The sequence below is a fragment of the Dendrobates tinctorius genome, unplaced genomic scaffold (assembly GCF_039654945.1).
Source record: "Dendrobates tinctorius isolate UK_male_01 unplaced genomic scaffold, ASM3965494v1 ptg000010l, whole genome shotgun sequence".
In the NCBI taxonomy this organism is placed as follows: Eukaryota; Metazoa; Chordata; class Amphibia; order Anura; family Dendrobatidae; genus Dendrobates; species Dendrobates tinctorius.
In genome coordinates this window covers 12,579,858-12,601,495 of record NW_027361678.1, presented here as the reverse complement: position 1 = coordinate 12,601,495, position 21,638 = coordinate 12,579,858, and the positions used below count along the sequence as shown (strand labels likewise).

At 46.6% G+C, this 21,638-nt stretch overlaps 1 protein-coding gene across 5 annotated transcripts in view; it reads right to left on the bottom strand.

Moving 5' to 3' along the window:
* Positions 1-1,788: 1,788 nt before the first annotated feature.
* The window catches only part of CEP128 (centrosomal protein 128), a 270,620-nt gene continuing 250,770 nt past the window's right edge, over positions 1,789-21,638 (bottom strand). For 4 of the 5 annotated variants that reach the window (XM_073587050.1, XM_073587051.1, XM_073587049.1 and 1 more), the window contains 4 exons: positions 16,699-16,776; positions 13,279-13,392; positions 8,697-8,805; positions 1,789-2,275 (listed from right to left, as the gene is read on the bottom strand). In XM_073587050.1, the coding sequence (XP_073443151.1) occupies positions 2,190-2,275; positions 8,697-8,805; positions 13,279-13,392; positions 16,699-16,776 (387 nt within the window). In that variant the 3' untranslated portion in view covers positions 1,789-2,189. Of the gene's footprint in view, positions 2,276-8,696; positions 8,806-13,277; positions 13,393-16,698; positions 16,777-21,638 lie in introns of those variants that run through there. The other variant, XM_073587063.1, reaches the window with a different exon arrangement.

Below are 21,638 nucleotides of genomic sequence, written 5' to 3'. Positions count from 1 at the left end.
CTGCACACATAGGAGAACCAACCTACAGTAAACACCACAAAAAAAAATAACAAAACTGACATCAACCCCCCCACATGCTGAACAACCATCACAACTGAGCACACGCACACACGTGACATGATTTACCAAAACACCCACGAGCCAAGACACAACCACCATTGATAAGCCAGTAACAAATATCAGCACAACAAACTAAAGCCAAAAAATACACTTTGAAAAAAGACGAGAGTTGAGCATGTTTGTCAACATTCACTCCAAATTATGATCGCCAGCAAATATTGTTTTACCAATATTCACCAAACACACCCAAATGTCATTGGAGGTAATGGGTGTAGAAATGAACAAATATGTTCAAAAACTATCACTAAACATACTTTCAGCACAATAGGGGAATATGGCACAAATATTGCAAATTCACATTCATCAATCAATTCCAAACATATTCACTGAACTAAAAAAAAACAAACAAACAAGAACCCATTAAACAACCAAACACAGCACATGGTAGCAGACACAAGGCTTTCACCACATACCCACAACATCCCAAAGACTCCAAAAAAAGTCATAACAACCCCCCCCCCCCAACACACCCTTGATCAGGACACTTCAAGAGAAAAAGCTCACACACACAACGTGAAGACCCCACCTATACACCAGCCCACCACTGTACGTGGTTACACATCATCAAATTCACAGCAGCAATATGTTACAGCATGCTGGATGGGACTTCAAAAAACCCCATGTCCATTATGAAGCCACAGACACCTCCAGATCTCCCGCAGTGACTAACATGCAGCACATTTTTCCAGACCGCAACATGTCAATTTATCTTGCAAAGACACAGATCTATATAACACAAATTACACAAATAGAATGTATTCAACACAGTGAATCCACACAGTTTAGTCACCACATGCACATTTACCGTACTTGAATTCAATAGAAGACAGCACTTTGGACGCCGCAAACATTCACTGCATCCAAAGCACTGCTACTTCCAGATCATGTGCACCCAGTCCACTCACTTTAAAGAGCATCTGTCACTGTCAGTAGGATCCAACATCCAAACCCATCTCTAGAAGAAGTCTGGCTCAACTAAATGTCTTTACATGAGATTTAGGAAGCAATATCTGATTGCAATCCACATTTTGGAGTTAAATAAGTGGGCCATTACTACTATGAGACATGTAGATTAGAGAGTCAACTCTCAGTCATTCATGTCACACTAAAAACAGCTATTTCCGTAAGACTAAGGTCTGGAGGCTCATTTGCATCTAACTCCAAAATGTGGATTGCAATCAGATATTGCACCCTAAGGCTAAGTGCACACGTAGCTGAAAATTTCTGCTGAAAAACCTGACTCCCTTCCCAGAAACCGCGCGTTTTTTCCTGCGCAGAAAACGCGCGGTTGTTATGCGTTTTTTTCCCGCGCGTTGTCAAAACGCATAGAAATAGCCAGAAACACGAAAAAATCCGCGAAATTAATGCGCTTGCTGCGTTTTTTACCGCGATGCGTTTTTTTTTGCGGTAAAAAACGCATCAATATGCGCAAAATGCATAGAAATGAATGGGAAGCTTATTTCTAGCGGTTTTAGTGGAAAAACCGCTAAAAAAATGCTGTGTGTGAACACAGCCTAAAGATCAGGTAAAGACAGTTTATTTGAGTCAGACTACTTCTATAGATGGGTTAGGATAGTGGAACCTACTGACAGATTCCCTTTAATAGCCAGTTTGCAGAGCAATGCCTAGTAGCAGCATATACTAAATAATGTGGACAATTAAACCATAATTAGTAAAAATTATTTATTATTGCCAATAACAATTATTACAGTACACCAGATGTATATGGAATAATAGCAGCTTTTCACATAAACTCAATAAGTACAAAACACATGATTCCCTGATCTGACAGCAAGTCCTGTTAGTCTGGCACATAGGAAGGTCCAGCAGGCAATGACTCATGTAAGGCTCAGCTGGAAGATATGCTCACAAGGTGCCATCATCACACTAGCACCTGCACACAGACACACACAGATTTAGGGACAGGAGCAAATCCCAAATTAAACATTACATACAGCAAATAGTGGACAGTGGTTGTGAGAAAGAAGAACTACAGGTCCAACATCAGTCATTGGGGACACAGTAACCAGTCCCAAACCAGGGGACAGATTATAGGGTCCATTCACCTCTCAGGGGGCAGCTCCACTCACTGCAATGCCAATGCTGTGCTCCTTCATACTCTCAACACTTGGATGATGGCCTTTTTTTACTGGAGCTGAAAGAAGAAATATAATAAACAATGAATTTAAAGGATGATAAAGAAAAGATGAACACATTTTTAATCCACCAATACCAGCCATGGTTTTCAGCGACTTACAGGATAGGGAGGGGGGTACACAAGTAAGTAGAATGAATCCACAGCAGCACAAAGTAAGGGCACAATTTAATTAACAGCACAGCCATTGTACAAATAACTTTAAAGAAGTGTAACACCTCTTACCCCAAACTAGGCCAAACGTATTCCCACTGCTCTGTGCCACATCAGTCATAACCCTCCTTCATTAAGGCCAAAATCACCACTGATCAGCACATGGGCCATCATTACACTTCATCCAGAAGCTGACAACCTTACACTCGCCCTCGCCTATGCCCTGCTGCCTAAGCCCTACCAACATCATCAGCTGGAGAAATCCTCCATCTACACCAGGGGGACACACATCACAAACTATGCCATTCTGGGCCACTCCACCACCATTTACTCATATATCGCTTGCCTGTGTACAGCTCTTTAGATTCATTCAGGTGTCCATCTTTGGCCATTTAAGTTCACAAGACTTCAAGCGAAATTCATACATAAGCATCTCATCTCCTAAGTGCCAACTGGGGCTAAAGGGGCCCCTATTAAATTCCCAGAAGTGCAAGATCCTCTTTATTGCCTAAGGCTGGGGTCACACTGTGTTATTGCAATCCGTTAACGCTGCCATTCACACCCAATAGGAGCACATCGCTAGCGCATGCCATAAATCGGCATGCGCTAGCGATGTGCCTTCATTCTGTGATGGACCCTCAGACGCGGGCTGCAGCGTCTGGGGGTCCATCACTGCTTGCGCAGATGAAGCATCTGCGCTAGCGGGCTCACATAACACGATTGCGTTATGTGAGTAGAGTTAATGCAGTCCATCAATGCTATGCGTTGACTGACTGCATTAACGCTATGTGAACCTGGCCTAACATCTATTAAGCATTTAGTGAAAGTATATAATTCTATCTGCTGGAAAGGTCTCTGATACCAAGACCCCCATAAGTTAGAATTTGGCCCTCGGGGCTGACACAACATGAGGATGCTACCTCACACAAGAACAGGTGGGCACAGATCTACTGTATATGAAGACACACATTACATCACACCACACATTGAGAAATTTCTAGCCACAATATACAAAGCGGGTCCCAGTTAATGACAAGATGTGGAGCAAAACTCTGGAGCGTCATAATAAAAAGGAATCAAACAAGGACCAACATCTGTAACACAGAATAGATGAGTAGGAGATAACAGGTTGTAGGCATGACAACATGAGGAGAACATTCTGAATATAACATCAGATATACACTATATATACAGTGGGGAACTTATATAAGTATTTGCTACACTGCCCATTTTGCAAGTTTTCCCACCTACAAACAAAGGAGAGGTCTGTATTTTTTTTTCCTAGGTACACTTCACCTGTGAGAGACAGAATCTACAAAAAAAAATCCACAAAATCACATTGTATAATTTTTACATATCATAATTAAATTGCATTTTAGTGCATGAATTAAGGATTTGATCACCAACCAACCAGCAAGAATTCTGGCTCTTACAAACCTGTTAGTTTTCCTTTAAGAAAACGCCTACTCTGCACTCATTACCTGGGGAATATTGCACCTGTTGGAATGCATTACCTGTCCACACACTCCAACCTCTCTACCTCTCCACCATGGCCAAGACCAAAGAGCTGCCTAAGGACCACAGACACTAATTTATACACCTGCACAAGGCTGGGATGGGCAACAGCACAGTAGGCAAGCAGCTTGGGGAGATGTCAAAAACTGTTGGCACAATTATTAGAAAATGGAAGAAACACAAGATGACTTTCAAGCATCCTTGGTCTGAGGCTCAATGCAAGATCTCACCTCATGGGGTAAGGATGACTCGGAGAAAGGTCAGGCCCATTTGTAACTTGCCAAGGACCATCAGGATGATCCAGAGGACACATGGGAGAAGGTCATGTAGTCATATGAGACCAAAATTGAACATTTGGGGATCAACTCCACTCGCCGTGTTTGGAGGAAAAAGGATGAATACAACCCCAAGAACACCATCTCAACCATGAAGCATACTTTGGGGGTGCTTTTCGGCAAAGGGGACAACTGCACCAAATTGAAGGGGGGATGGGGTCATGTATCGCGAGATTTTGGCCAAAAAAATCCTACCCTCAGTAACAGCATTGAAGATTGTAATGCTGGAAGGCCCAGCCATGATCTAACACCCAAAACACACAGCCAGGGCAACTAAGAAGCATTTCAGGGTCCTGGAGTGGCCTAGACTAGCCAGTCTCCAGACCTGAACCCAGTAGAAAATCCTTGGAGGGAGCTGAAACTCAATGTTGCCTAGTGACAGTCCCGAGACCTGAAAATTCTGGAGGAATGGGCCACAATCCCAGCTGCAGTGTCTGCAATTAGAGCTCAGACATTTCCTGTAGCTCTTGACCAAGGTTTCTGGACCAAATATTAAGTTCTGTTTTTCAATTGTGTCAAATAATTAATTTGCATTTTATTGCATGAATTATGTACAAATCATACAATGTAATTTTCGGGGTTTTATTTTGAGATTTTATCTCTTACAGGTAAAGTGTACCTACAAAGAAAAACACAGATCTCTTCATTCTTTGTAGGTGAGCAAACTTGCACAATCAGCAGTGTATCAAAGACTTATTTTCACCAGTGTGTGTATATATGTATATCATATATACACAGACTACTCCTCCTATTACTGAGAGATTACATGTCACTGCTCACAGTAACTGGGGGACATCTGTTGTACCTGGGGGGGCTCCACATTTAGGATTGTGCTGCATTTCTGTTTGGGTCAAAGTTCATCTTACAGGTCATGTCTTCTTTTTCTCTAAAAAGCTGATTTGCACCTTAAGGCTATGTGCTCACGTTGCTTTTTTGATGCAGAATATTCCTGAGCAGAATTGCACACCCTCTTCCTGGAAAAACGCATGTGTTTTATGAAGCGCTTTTGTAAGCGTTTTTGACGCTTTTGTTAAGCGTTTTAGCATGCGTTTTCCTAAGCGTTTTTGCTATACAATTGTATGTATGTGGAAACGCACGCGTTTCATCAAAATTAATGAACATGCTTAGTTTTTTTTCCACTAAGCGTTTCTGCAGCGGAAAAAACGCACCATTAGCACAACATGTGCGGAATCAATTATGATTACATGGGATGCTCTTCTTAAGCGTTTCCGCAGCAGAAACGCGCATCTAAAAGCGCTGCGGAAACGCTTAAAAAACGCAACGTGGGCACACAGCCTAAAAGTCCTTCATCAGTATTGCCAGCCCTTCAAGTCCACTTTCACTGACCTGGAACTCTTCACAAAAATAAAGCTTGTCACAAATACACCCACCTGCCCAAATCAGACAGCGAAGCCCATTAGAGGTAATCTGTCAGCAGATTTTTGCTACCTCATCTGAGAACAGCCTGAGGTAGGTAAAGAGAAGCTGAATCCAAATTACTTGATCAATCAGAGCTTTTAGATTTTGCATGAAGCAGTGCTGAGAAAGCTGGCGCCACCTACATCACACCTAACTCCACCCGCACAACAGCTGCCCCTGACCACACCACACCTCACTGAACCAGTTAACCCTGTCCACACCAGGCTCTCTGTGTACAAAGTGTCTATAATATAATGCTAGGAGCGTCACTCTGTCCGAAGCCTTTATAGACTGCGTAAGCGCGACATGCCTGCACAGTCTGGACCCCACAGAGTTACGCATCCAGGGATGAGGATTGTGGCCCAGGAGATCGCAGTATGCATAAGCACTGAACACATACCACGATCTCCGGCACAACAACTTACCTATCCGGTATTGCCGTGGGGTCTCTTCGGGCTGGAGGACGGGACATGAATCCTCCGTCAGAAATGGCGCATGCGTATAGCGCACTTCAGGCGCATTTTGTTGGTGGGTGGAAATTATTGAAATAAGGCCATGATGTCAGGAGAGGGCGGGTTGTGGTGCCGCACATGACAGGATGGGGGCGCAGGATGGGAGCAGCACATGACAGAATGGGGGTGCAGGATGGGAGCAGCACATGACAGGATGTGAGCACCACATGACTGGATGGGGACGCAGGATGAGAGCACCACATGACAGGATGGGGACGCAGGATGAGAGCACCACATGACAGGATGGGGACGCAGGATGAGAGCACCACATGACAGGATGGGGATGCAGGATGAGAGCACCACATGACAGGATGGGGGCGCAGAATTGGAGTAGCACATACCAGGATGGGGGCGCAGGATGGGAGCAGCACATGACAGCATGGGGGTGCAGGATGCAAGCACCACATGACAGGATGGGGGCGCAGGATGGGAGCACATGACAGGATTGGGGCGCAGGATGGAAGCACATGACAGGATGGGGGTGCAGGATGGGAGCAGCACATGACAGAATGGGGGTGCAGGATGGGAGCAGCACATGACAGGATGTGAGCACCACATGACTGGATGGGGACGCAGGATGAGAGCACCACATGACAGGATGGGGACGCAGGATGGGAGCAACACATGACAGCATGGGGGTGCAGGATGCAAGCACCACATGACAGTGGTCAGTGAATAATTCGGCTGATCGCGGCGGCGCGTTCGCGACGGTGTTCCGCTGGTGGTACCGCGCAAGAGGCCGCGTATGGCGTATACAGTGTGTGTGTGTGTGTGGTGCGTACGGCGTATACAGTGTGTGTGTGTGTGTGTGTGTGTGGTGCGACGATGGTCTGCTGGTGGTACCACGCAAGAGGCTGGTACCACCAGCAGTTTCCATATTGAGACACCCATCACTTGGGTTTCCCAGCATGGCGGTCAGTGAACTTGGGCAGCTTGGAATTCTGGGATCCGGACATATCTGGACGGAACAGAATGTGAAGACATTACAAGGTACGTATATATTAGAAGTTAAACTCAGCATCAGCGCTGCTCCAACACCATCACCACTGGCACCACTCCAACAGTGTCACCACCGGCTGTCCCAGGACTCGCAGGACATTGCTACATCACATGAAACCTTCAATCAAATCTGACATCTGGAAGAATGAGAGCTGCAGCTACTCTGACCTACAAGCGTTACCCATCATCTGACATAAAGCCAAGCACGGAGAGTCACAATTTAAGAGAAAAACCCCCATTACGAAGGCCGTTAGGACACTAAATGACCTTATGGTAACATTGTAAGACACGTTAGAAGTGTCTCACCCTCCACTAACAGTGTCTCACTGCAGCAGCCACTTATGTTACAGACACGTAGAACTCACTAAGAAATGAAATTATTCATTCTTTATATCATCGGCGAGAAGTTCTGACTCCCTAATCCCCCCAGTACCCCGCTGATAACCCCAGACTACAGACCTCCAGCTTTACTTTTCAATTCTTCTTAAAGGAAATTAAACCTGACATGGCATCTTTAATCTGCCAAACAGAACCTGACAGGATATAAAGTAAGGAATGTCCTATCTCCAGACAGCGCACTCAGTATCGGAGACCTCAGCATCACCGACTTGGGAGAGCCAAGGAATACAGCCCACCTAGAGAGTCACCCCCCCACCCCAATACACACAGTACTACTACTGGGAAGGGATCCAGGAATGAGGCCTGATGTGATTATCTCCACTCAGATGAATGGACTTGCCTGGCTACAATGCGCACTTCATTAAGTTACCGGGTCAGAAAGACCTTTCTACTCAGTCACTACACTGCTGGGACTTAAAAGGAAGTGGTGAAGTCTGCAGCGGCTCTCACCGAGGAGTGGAAATAACCACACACAAATCATTAACTCATCACAACAGAGCTCAAACTCCCACCAGCAGAGACCCTCAGAGCTGCCAACACCATGAGAAGACCCAACACCAGAACCCTATGTGCAACTTATGGCATCCTGTACTGTACTCCAGAGCTGCACTCACTATTCTACCGGTTACTGTGTGCATACATTACTGATTCTGTAGCGATCCTGAGTTATACTCCAGAGCTGCTCTCACTATTCTGCTGGTGCAGTCACTGAGTACATACATTACATTACTTCTATATATTACCTTATAATAAGTTTCAGCACACCTGTATGAAGGTAAATGTTCGCAGTCTGGTTCTCACAGAATTCCTCACACAATTTCCAGTTAGGGACCATTTCAGGGGAAAACAAGTGTCCTCATGTGAGTATTAGAGATGAAGGTTACCGACAAACTGACTCCACAAGCAGAACAGTGAAGGATTAGGCTAAGCCTTTCTCTCATTCTCATGTGTGTATACTTGTCTTGCTGTGAAATTGTCCCAATCTGGAAGTTGTGGGAGAGATGGTGAACATTTCATCGCAGTGCCACTTGTGAGCATCGCTTGGTGAAGTTGGCTTCGGCCGTTGTTGGGATGCTGCTGAATACTTACAGTTGATGCCTGAACGCAGAGAGCTTGACAGGAAGCTGCCATTCCCCCTCAAGGATGCAGATAAAGCCGACAACCGGGCGCTCTGGACATCGGCCTTGAATTTTTCCTCCTTTAAAGCACAAGAAAAGTGAACTTAGGATCTGCAGATGTACAAGGCACAGCAAAGACGCCACACTGCAGAGGCATATTGACTTTTCAAGAGTTTCAGAAAGCAGCATTGGTGTCAGTGAAACACCCTAGGAGTAACCAGAAAAACAGAATTATATTTGCAAATGTGGCTCCGTTCTGGGGCTATAAAGGTAGTTTGGAAGAGGAATCGGCATCAGAAGTCCATGCGCCTTGCAGCTCGGACGCAGTTTGCAATGCAGGATTTCCAAGCATTTACTGCAAATTCAAAACAGTGATTCTCAACAAATGTAATTCACATAAAAAATGACAGAACAAAAAAGTGTGTGAGAGAACACCAAGGCTGATCTGACGGCAGACACAAGCTCCTCGTTCAGCACTGTCACAACAACGTGGCCCAGGAAAAACAAGGACACATCAAAGGGCTGAAGACCATTCTGTTTCTTATTTTCTCCCAGAGCCCCCGCCAGAGAGATGTATCCATGTCAACTATTGGGCTCAACAGTTTACATAACACCAAGAGAATTGAATGTCTCCATAGCCAGCGCTACACTAAGGGCCCCATCCTCAAGATGGGGGCCTGTCCCAGAGGCATCCTATGGATATCAGGGCTGTGGAGTCGGTAAGCCACAGTTGCGACTCCGACTCCTGGATTTTATCAGGCTCCGACTCCGGCTCCTTCATAAATGGCCAATTCATAACAACAAATTTACTGTTGTAAAATATTAAACATCGTGCTTATTCAGTTTCTCACCATCATATAAGTAAGCAGACCACTTAGAGCAAAAACTACATTTATTAGAATACAATTAGAATATAGCAAATAACTTTTATAAACTTTTCTAAACTGTAAGTAAATATGCAATAAACACTTTTATGCAGTTAATAAGAAGAAATCTATAAATTTGTCCTCAGAAAAAGTATTGCCTCTGTCAGATCCTCCTTCATGGATGCCCTCAAATCTGATCTAATTATTTTGAGAGCAGAGAACAACCTCTCTACACTAACTTGTGTTGGTGGCAAAGCAGTAACCACTCGGGCAACATCTCTGACAATGTCAGGATACAGAGGAATTGCTTGTTGCACTGTTATTTTTGATGAACGGTCAAATTTCTCAATTTCTTTTAGTGCACATGAAAAATTCTGCTGAAATGTACTGGCTGTGTTCCTTGATGGGGATGACTCTTCTTCTATGCGGGAACGCTTTGCACGGTCCTTGTGATCCAAATATTTTTCGAAATTAAATTCTTCATCAGTTGATGATGAGGGTGAAGATGTGGCAGGACGACCAAATTCTTCTTGTTCCTCCTGACTGTTCTGCAACCCTTTCATCCTTACTGCTATTTCAAACAGAGCTTCTTTTCCTTTACTTAGCTGTTGATCATCTAGAAGAATCCGATGCATTGGGTCTACATAAACAGCTGTCAAAAGAATGTTATTTTGTAATAGTAGCTCCTCTCTCCGTTTCATTGATGTAGCAATGCCACTTGCAATTAACCCTCCTCTTTGGGACAGGCGAAACATCAGGTTCTTCCACTCCTTTAAGAAAATACCTGGAGTTAAGTCCTCTGCTTGTAATTTTTTAGTCACTGTAAATGGGTGCTCTAGCAATTTTTCCAGCTCAGTCACCTGATTCCACTGACTTTCATTTAGCGTCAGTTGAGGGTTAGCCATGTCTACAAGAAAGGTTTTCAGTTCAACTAAGCGCTGAATCATTAAGTAAGTACTGCCCCATCGTGTGGCTTGATCAATAATTGCCCCTTTTCCAGCACGTCTCTTCAAAATTGAGTCAACTTTAGGGGTTCTGGCAACAGTAGCCAATTTTCTCACCTTGCCAATCAGTGCAGCAGCATGTCCTTCTTGCAGACTGTCTCTTATAGCCAGCTGTAGCGTATGCACAACACAGCGCATGTGATGAATGAAAGAACATATTGACACAGTTTCAACAAGATCATCTAAACTATCATGTTGCTGTTCATCTGAAGCAACTTCAGTTTGCTCCTCAGTTACAATACTGTGTTCCTCCATTTCAAACATTTCTGTGTCTGTGGACCCAGAATGTTCTTCTAGCTGCTGGTCACCATCATTACTCTCATTCATTAGCTTAATAGTACTTATCATATTTGAAGCATTGTCAGTTACGACAGAAAGAACTTGCTCTTTTTTAAGTTCATAGTCTTGCAGAACCTTTTCCACCAAGACCTGGAGAAACTCACTGGTGTGATGAGCTTTGGTGTCTTTTACTGCCAATGTCTTGGTAACTATTTCATTTTTGTCACAAACAAATCGGACATTGATGGCAAAATAGTTCACTCTGTGACGTGTGCAGGCATCCATTTTAAGAAACAGAAAGCGTCCCTTGAGAGTTTTTTTAAGTTCTTCCTTTTGTTTAAAAGCTTCTTCGATTACTAATTTTCTAATACTCTCTCTCTCCAGAGAAACACCAAGCTTGCGGGCCATTTCCCCATTCAGACACATAAAAGCTGGTTGTGAAAATGATGAAATAGGCACACTATCCTTTACAACAAGCTCTATGATCTGTTTTTTAAATGTATCTACTGTCATTGTCACAGTAACTTTGTCACTGACAAAATATCTTGCAACTGATGGCTGCAAAGTTCTCTGCTCCTTTGTTTGGCTGGAAGAGCTGGGCACTGGTTCATTGGTTTGGATGCAGTCTTTCTCATCCACTGCTTTCAGTACTTCTGGATGAAAGCGCTGTAAATGTCTCTTTAGATTAGAAGCTCTGGTAGGAGCATTTTTATCTTTGCCTGAATATGCACTCATCTTGGCTTCACAGCATTTGTTTTCGTCTGGATCATTTGTCATACACTGACAGACATAATGTTTTCTATCTTGAGTGATGGTGAAATGTTCAAATACAGCTGATTTAATGTGATGCTTCTTTGACATTCTCAGGTTTTTAATTCTGCATTCACAATCCAAATGACAATTGTTTTTCCTAAAAACAATTGTACAAAATTATTGCCAGGTCGTACAACTGATATAGTGATCAGTAATACTGTTATTATTCCTCATGTACTCACAGTTAACTGATGCAAAGTTTGTTGAAAGGATAATACTTCTTACAGTCTTCCTCTTCTGAGTAGCAGGCAGCTGTGAGATGCTTGGAAGATGCACACCTAGTATGATCTAGTCTAGAGGAGGAGCTTTACTACTAAGACTACTACTGCAACACATTTTCACTTTCAGTTTCATACATTGTAAGTAGGGGGGTTGGGGCAGCATGAGGTTAACCAAGTATAAGATTAGATAAGGGAAGTGGAGAACAGTGCCACACAAGAAGTAAGAAATGTCTCTATCTCCAGCAGAACTGCTTATCACTGTTGTTCATAGTTTGATAGAACATATATATTTGAGTAACATTTATCAAATTCATATGAAAGTTCAATTATGAAATATGAATACATTTTTTTTTAAAGCTGGAGTCGGTACATTTCTACCGACTCCGACTCCAACCAAAACTAACTCCGACTCCGACTCCACAGCCCTGATGGATATGCCGTTAATATTTGAGGTCAGGCGAGTCTATGCACGCACAATATCTGGACAAACCCCTTTAGTTAGACTTAAGCCCTCCATACACTGTGCACGATGAGCATTCAGCCAATAGCGGGGTCACACTACTTTAGCTTAATGTGTACAGGGGCCTCAGATACTAAAACTACATTGGGTGTCATACCTGGCTACCCCTTAGTTGGGAAGTGCAGGGATTCGGCTGATAACCCCCCCATTAATCATACTGCTTGGGTACCAAAGTCCCCTGTGTGGATCATGTGTGACCAATGCGCCTTCAGCCTCTATAGGATCCCTGGAGAGGTGGTCGCATGTCGAAATTATGCTTCATGTACTTGGCGTCCCTGTCGGTGGAATGAGTGGGACTGTCACCAGCTAGGCCCCAGTGATCAGACACGGATGATGGGGAGAGTGGTTGTCACATTTTTGTATTATTTCTACTCACAGGATAAAAGTCTGATAGATGAGGCTCCCAAGTAAGAGAGAGCCCACCCTAGCTACACTGCCCCCTACTGTGTGCAGCCACAAGGACGGACAGAGGCAGAAGAGACGTCAACTGCAGCCTAAAATGGCAGATTTTGGACTTGTTGCTTCAATGCCTCAGTCCTTGGGATTGTGGGAAACCTATGGTGGAGTCCTGAATGCAGAGGATAACAAATGTCAGAGGCCTCATTATATGGATAGACTTTACAATCGTGGAAGATGGTTCCCCTCCCCCCATTCCCAATAAGAGAATTTCCAGCCATGATCTCAGTGGAGCGGGAAGGATGGGAACAGTCCGATAATCACGCTGACCGCTTCCTGCGCAAGTCCGTCACTGACCGCCAATAAATGCAAACGTGCCAGAAAAAAGGCAAAATAGTTCCAAGTGCGTCCGCCCTTCCAGATCTGGGCACTTGTATGGTGGAGACCCCCTTACCCGACACTCCTGGATTCGACGCTTGGAGTCTTCCAACTGCTGCTGCAGGGAGCCGACGATCTCTCGGTACTGAGCGTATCGTTCCTCCATCACTTCTCTCTGCAGATGAGAGTCCTGCAAAGAGAAGAAGACACAATGTCACCAGACGTGCTCCTCCAGGGAATAATCGAGGGGACGAGACGTCATGGACGCCTGAACGTTCCCACAACATGGGGCGCTAGTGAACCGTACCAAAGCATTCAGGAGGCAGCACTGATACTGGAGGGCGACCGGTTTCCTAGAAATGGCAGCTGGACTCGTGATAAGCTCTTTGCCTCAAGAACACAACTTCTCATTGCTGTGACCCCAGTAATCAATGTGGGGGTCCTAGCAGCACCACATTGCCACGTACCTGCTCCCTGGTCCCCATTCTTCATCTGCGTCGCTTTGGGTGTCACTTCTTGTGTTGTATTCATTCACACTTTTTAGCACAAAATAGGATCACATGAGTCAAGAATTTTACAAAAAAAATTGAAAATGAATTTTAATTTTGTCTTTATCCTTTCACCCCAAATTCATTAGCGCAAAAACGTCAAAAAATTCCCCCAAACATGTCAGACGGACACAAAAAAAACAACTTTAGTGGGGCCAAGAGGAGATTTGAAAATATAATTTAAAAAAAGTCACAATGAATGAATTGGTGCAAATCACAGCTCACAATGACAAACCTACAAAACCACAACCTCCATCAAAGAGACAGAAAAGGCGCAAATTACAGGAAGAAAAGCGTCAAAACTGCAATAACTAATGTACCTGTCCCCCACCGCCCATTATTGTCACAGGCCTCAGAGGCAGAGATTCAGGGAATGGCTTTGGGTACCCGGCATCCCACCATCCTCCTTCCTGTCTGTGGGCAACAGGGTGTAAGTGTCAGGAAACATGGGGCTTGGCCATGGACCCTGTCCTTGCTGCATTTCTCTCCCCCTCCAATCTGAAAGATCAGAATTTATCGGAGAAATGTTCCCGGCCTCTGGCGCGGAGCAGCAGCCGACAGGAATGATGTATTGTGCCGAGATGAAATATATTGGATTTCTTTGTCCTCATAAATGATTCTCTACATCTTGGCCCCGCTTCTTGCACAATTACCGGAGGCCGCGAGTCGCGGCTGAATCTGCCGTCTTTTGTGATGCACAGAGCGGAGCCACGGCTGCACACCTGTTTCCCATTTCATCTCTCCACACACCCCCACATATGGAATAACGTCCACCCCCCCGCTCTAATTGTACCCATAAAACAAACCCTGGTAGAAGAATAGAGCCCGTGAGCTGCAAAGATGTCCCTGCCGTTGATATCCCATCCGAAAGCCATTACTAAGCTCTCATTAAGACCCCCTCCGCCATTATCTGGGATTGTCCTCTCGTGGTAAGGTCCACTACACAAATATGAAAGAAACGTCCCGATGTGGCAGGAGGCCGCTAATCCCAGGCCGCAGCTCCAGACGTGGCTGAATAGAACAATGCATCTCTCATAGCTGCGTCCGCACGTTCCCATCACTGGGCGAGCGGTGTATTCTCCTCCACAGGACCCCATTGTAGCCGAGGGTCTGAGCCGCACCACAGTGGAGCCCTGACACCGCAGCCTGAAGAATAGGAGCATTCATGCCAGCCCCATTCAGATCATGTTCTCAAGGTCGTTGCCTGCACTATTTCCACCATTGTTCCCTCACACCGGAATATTTCCTTACATCAGTGAATGCCGATGTCCTGGGGGTCTATTCATCACAGCTGCACATTGTGAGTGCTTGGCCGCTTCTCAGCTACTGGGGTCTGGAGATTAAAGGTGATAGCCTGAGTCTCTGCCTTCTCTCTGCTAGAACAGACCTTTGCTACCATGCAGGACCCCGCCGGCTTGGTCGGAACTCTGCACACTTATTACTACGTGGTTTACTAGACGCGGCCCCGACCATCCGGGGGTAATAGGGTCACTTTCACATGAAAGGAAAAGGCAAAAGGATTCAGCCTCACAAATAAAACGGTTACTCATAGAAGCCGCATGTACAGCGCCATGCTCCAGTTCTGGAACTGCAGCCTGCAGTGTAAAGGAAGGAGGTGTTCTTTCTAGTTGTCATGGCGACTCGTAAACCACTCTGTCCTCTGCCCCCGTTTGCAGAGATGGAATCATAATCTGCACAGTCCATTCCATGGCTGCCACATGGTCATTCTGGACTGATTGCAGTGTTTGGCCACGTTCACACCTTCAGTATTTAATCAGTAATTTAGCTCAGTATTTGTAGCCAAAACCAGGAGAGAAACAATCAGAGGAAAGCACCATAGGAACACGTCACCACTTCTGTATTATCACCGACTCCTGGTCACAAATACTGGCGTGAAGTATTGACAGTGTGAATGTAGCCTTACTCTGGCATGGTACTTATAATGTGACCATGAACTTCCACTGCTGATGGTGCGTAACAGAGGACGAGTACCCCCCATTCTATATGTGAAGCCCTCTATGACATGTTCAGCCCCCCATGAGAGGTTCTGATCCCACACCGAGCCCACCTCTGACAGCCTGGACCGTGGACAGCTCAAATCCGAACCTGGCCATGCATTTGAAGCCATGAATATCTGAAGAGCCAGCTACTGAGAGAGACCACAATCCGACACAGCCACCGGCTGACTTCTCCTCTTGCCCAGTGATTGACAGGTCCCTCACACCGGTCAACAACTGTAGCGGCGCCACTGGTTGGGACCGCGCCAGACTTGTCAGGCATCTCATCATAGTCACCAGCCAGCTTTCCTGAGACGCCGCAGCCAGGTTTGGGTCATTGGTGCCCATGACAGGTTCCCTTTTGGATGAATATAGTGTGAGGTCTGTTCTCTCTTGGCTCGGCCCTCCTCCGCTGCACTACGGCAGGGCGCTGATGGCTTACCGACTCAGGTTGGAATCATTGTGATCGTATTGATCTAAAAAAATCATGAAATCCCCAAAAATACATGGTGAATTTGTGGACGTTTTAATTATTATCTATTTTTTTCTTTTCACTCCATTTGGGATTTTGATCTGGTCTTTTAATGGATTATATGAAAGGTGCCATCAAAAAAAATGACTTGTCCCATAAAAAGAATAATAAAAAAATCATATGGCAATGCGGACACAAAAATAAATCAAAATTAAGGCTCCTGGAAGAAGGGAAGCGGAAAAAAAGCTCAAAACACAAAACACCTTCACAGTAATGAATGAATACAACCGACAGTGACCCCCAGGTGTAGCCATTCAACCAGACTGGAACCCTCCACTCTTTACACTGCATCCACAAAACTGGAAAATATGTTTTTAATTGTTGGGTCAAATCAACATTAATTTACTAACTAAAGTAAAAAAACACAAGATAAAACAGATGCCATAGGGAATACCGAGTGCCATCCTGGCTGTACTCACACTGAGATCCTTCATGTCATCCAGGAGGCTGAGCTTTTCTGGGACAGATTCCAGGTGATCCAGGGCCATGCGAGTATTCTGCAAGATCAAACACAAAGAGCAGCAGGTGGCACCTCACATCCACTAAAGCCTACAGGGGCAACAGCGCCCACTCAGGGCATCCAGACTCTTGCATCCTTGTGGTGGGTATGAAATGCAGTGGAGCCGGCAGGAGTGGGTATGAATGGCGGTGGAGCTGGCAGGAGTGGGTATGAATGGCGGTGGAGCCGGCAAGAGTGGGTATGAATGGTGATGGAGCCGGCAGGAGTGGATATGAACGGCGATGGAGCCGGCAGGAGTGGATATGAACGGCGATGGAGCCGGCAGAATTGGATATGAACGTCAATGGAGCCGGCAGGAGTGGGTATGAATGGCGGTGGAGCTGGCAGGAGTGGGTATGAATGGCGGTGGAGCCGGCAGGAGTGGGTATGAATGGCGGTGGAGCCAGCGGGAGTGGGTATGAACGGCGGTGGAGCCAGCAGGAATGGGTATGAACGGCCGTGGAGCCAGCGGGAGTGGGTATGAACGGCGGTGGAGCTTCATCACAGTGTACAAGTGATATGGAAGCGTAAGATTTCACTTCACTTACAATGTGGATGAACAGGACTCTGCAGTACCTGCGCAGCGCCTGCCATCACGGCACAGAACAAGCGCCATGCGCCAATCTAACAGATGCTGCTAAATGCAAACTAGCTCGCACTGCCGCCTGTAGCTGCAGCAATTCACCCAAAATCCAATTTGCCAGAATATGTGACAATTATAATGGCTTCTCTATAAGATGGAAAATAAATGAAATTGTTAGAATAAAGCAAATGAGAAACGAGCGGCTTCACCTTATGGAAGAAACAAGATGAATGTATGTGGGATGTTATCAATGTGTTAGAGAATATAAGGTGACCTGACAATGGTCACTGCAGAGTCACTTGGACTCCCCCAAATATTGAGAGGGGTGTTGCCGACACCCCCATTTAGTGTCTTGATATAAAAAGACTTACAGACAAGAGAACATTGCACCAAGGGGACATTAGAAAAGACTGCACCATCCCTGGCACTGTCATTTATAAACCATTATTTCACCCAGATGAGCACGCGGCTTCATCACCACAGCCGTAAAATAGTCATCGTCATCTCTACAGTGCAGCAACAGATTCAGGACGGGGCAGGTAGATGCCGCCTCTCCGTGCTCAGATCTCGGCTCCTGCACAGGGGACATGTAAGACAACAGCTGAGCACAGACCACATGAAGCTTCATTACTCTCCTTTTTGCAGGCGCCGCAGCGTGAGGCCCACATTACAGCATTTATAATCCCATACTCTTTGTGCACGCTCAGCGTTATTATCTGACCACTTATTGCTGCAGCAGGAGAAGCCCCAACCACAACAAATAATCAGTCCAGGACTGTATCAGAGGCTGCGGACGGCGGCGGAGCACACAGTGGTGGAGGAGCGGACCCTGTGATGTGGGACCACACCTGACCTCCTAATAATAATTACAGCTGCCATGCCAGGAAAACACAATTGTGAATAGCAAGGAAAGGCCCAGAAGCACAGCACATCCACAGGACGGCTATCAGATGCAGAACTCACAGAACAGAGGACAGATACCGACGCAGCACTCACAGAACCAGAGGACGGATACAGATGCAGCACTCACAGAAACAGGGGACGACGCAGCACTCACAGAAACAGAGGACGGATACCAACGCAGCACTCACAGAAACAGGGGACGGATACAGATGCAGCACTCACAGAATCAGAGGACAGATACAGACGCAGCACTCACAGAACAGAGGACAGATACCGACGCAGCACTCACAGAACCAGAGGACAGATACAGATGCAGCACTCACAGAACCAGAGGACAGATACCAACGCAGCTCTCACAGAACCAGAGGACAGATACCAACGCAGCACTCACAGAAACAGGGGACGGATACAGACGCATCAGTCACAGAATCAGAGGACAGATACAGACACAGCATTCACAGAAATAGAGGACGGATACCAACGCTGCACTCACAGAAACAGGGGACCGATACAGATGCAGCACTCACAGAACCAGAGGACAGATACCAACGCATCAGTCACAGAATCAGAGGACAGATACAGACGCAGCACTCACAGAAACAGAGGACGGATACCAATGCAGCACTCACAGAAACAGGGGACGGATACAGACGCATCAGTCACAGAATCAGAGGACAGATACAGACGCAGCACTCACAGAAACAGAGGACGGATACCAACGCTGCACTCACAGAAACAGGGGACGGATACAGATGCAGCACTCACAGAACCAGAGGACAGATACCAACGCATCAGTCACAGAATCAGAGGACAGATACAGACGCAGCACTCACAGAAACAGAGGACGGATACCAACGCAGCACTCACAGAAACAGGGGACGGATACAGACGCAGCAGTCACAGAACCAGAGAACGGATACAGACGCAGCACTCACAGAAACAGGGAACGGATACAGACGCAGCACTCACAGAACCAGAAGACGGATACAGACGCAGCACTCACAGAACCAGAGAACGGATACCGACGCAGCACTCACAGAAACAGGGGACGAATACATGTGGCGCCCCTGAGGCTTCAGTCGCCACAGAGGTACTGCACCTTCTCCTAAGGTGTAGTGCCCCACCATCCAGGTAGGCTGGGAACTCCTGACCACGCTCCACACCTGCATTCCACACACAGGATAGTTCAGTGGGGCCACCTAACAGCTTCAGGCTGGGGGTTAGCAGAGCACCCCTCGTGGAACCCTGCTTCGTAACACGAGATGTGCTGGGAGGCGGGTGGAGAGAGATGATACAAAAGAGTGGGAAGAGTGAAAGTTAGTGGTTAGTTGGTTAGAGGAGAGAGAAGAGAGAAGATGGGTGTCTGGGGGACGTGCTGCAGCAGGTCCCAGTTATCTGGGCTGCTGGCATGAGAAAGACCAGAGAAAGAGACTGATAAGATTGATAACCTAACCTTCCATAAGAGAGAGAGAACAGATCGGAACGAAGGAGAATAGAAGGACGGTGGGAAGCAGGTTGAGAAAGATAGAGAACCCTTCCAGTCCAGAGAGCGCAAAGGCCGGGGTCCGGTCCCCGAGGTTGATTGGATCTTTATGTCCGGCAACAGACACCGGAGGAGTAGTGAGCCGCTAAAGCCTTGCTCCCATCATAGACTTGGACACAACAGCAACTGAATAGAGAGCCGGGACGCAGTGAGGAGTCCCCGAAGCAGGCTACAGCTGTCTGTCATACAAGTAAAAACTAGGAACGCCTAGAGAGAGGCATTCCAGGGTAACTAAGTACTGGAGTGCTTCGCACCTAAAGGCGCATTGGAGGAGTCGTTCAGTAAGGTACATGTTGGCGGAGTGTGGAAGGGAGAATCCTATCCTGCCTGGAGGTTGGCTGGACCCCTGACCTGGAGAACACGGTACGGAGGCAGGCAGTTGTATGAACTGCAAACAGTGAGTAAAGCTTTGGAACCGCATACTCTGGTGTCCTCCAGTTATTCCCGCACCACTACACCTGGGTATCAGCCTCCATACCATTCTGCGCCTCTCCTCATACATTGCACCTACACTGCCCTGGGACTACAGCTCCACCTGTGGGGAGCTATACCATCTCTGCTGCACCACACCATCAGTCCCAGCGGATCTGTATGCAGCGTTGGCTTACCATCTTACTTGCCAAACACCACAGGTGGCGTCACGAACTATTCATATAAACTTTAACACCATTAATGTCACCGCCATTGGTGTTGGGCGCCCAGGGCCACGGGCCGGGTCGCCACTGCTGTGACACATTCCCGCCTTGACACCGGCCGGGTACCGAGAACCCCACTGCCCTGGGTGTGCGAGGGCGAACCATACAGACGCAGCACTCACAGAACCAGAGGACAGATACGGACGCAGCACTCACAGAAACAGGGAACGGACACAGAAGCAGCACTCACAGAAACATGGGACGGATACAGACGCAGCACTCACAGAACCAGAGGACAGATACAGACGCAGCACTCACAGAAACAGGGAACGGATACAGAAGCAGCAGTCACAGAAACATGGGACGGATACAGACGCAGCACTCACAGAACCAGAGGACAGATACAGACGCAGCACTCACAGAAACAGGGTACAGATACAGATGCGGCAGTCACAGAACCAAAGAACGGATACCGACGCAGCACTCACAGAACCAGAGGACAGATACTGACGCAGCACTCACAGAAACAGAGGGCGGATACAGACGCAGCACTCACAGAAACAGGGAACGGATACAGACGCAGCACTCACAGAAACAGGGAACGGATACAGACGCAGCACTCACAGAAACAGGGAACGGATACAGACGCAGCACTCACAGAACCAGAGGACAGATACTGATGCAGCAGTCACAGAAACAGAGGACGGATACACATGCAGCAGTCACAGAAACAGAGGACGGATACAGATGCAGCACTCACAGAAACAGGGAACGGATACAGACGCAGCAGTCACAGAACCAGAGGACAGATACAGACACAGTAGTCACAGAACCAGAGGTTGGATACAGATGCAGCACTCACAGAACCAGGGGACAGATAAAGACGCAGCACTCACAGAAACAGAGGACAGATACTGACGCAGCACTCAAAGAACCAGAGGACAGATACCAACGCAGCATTCACAGAAACTGGGGACGGATACAGACTCAGCACTCACAGAAACAGAGGACAGATACTGATGCAGCAGTCACAGAAACAGAGGACGGATACAGACGCAGCACTCACAGAACGGATACCGACGCAGCACTCACAGAACCAGAGAACAGATACCGACGCAGCACTCACAGAAACAGAGGACAGATACAGACGCAGCACTCACAGAACCAGAGGACGGATACAGACGCAGCAATCACAG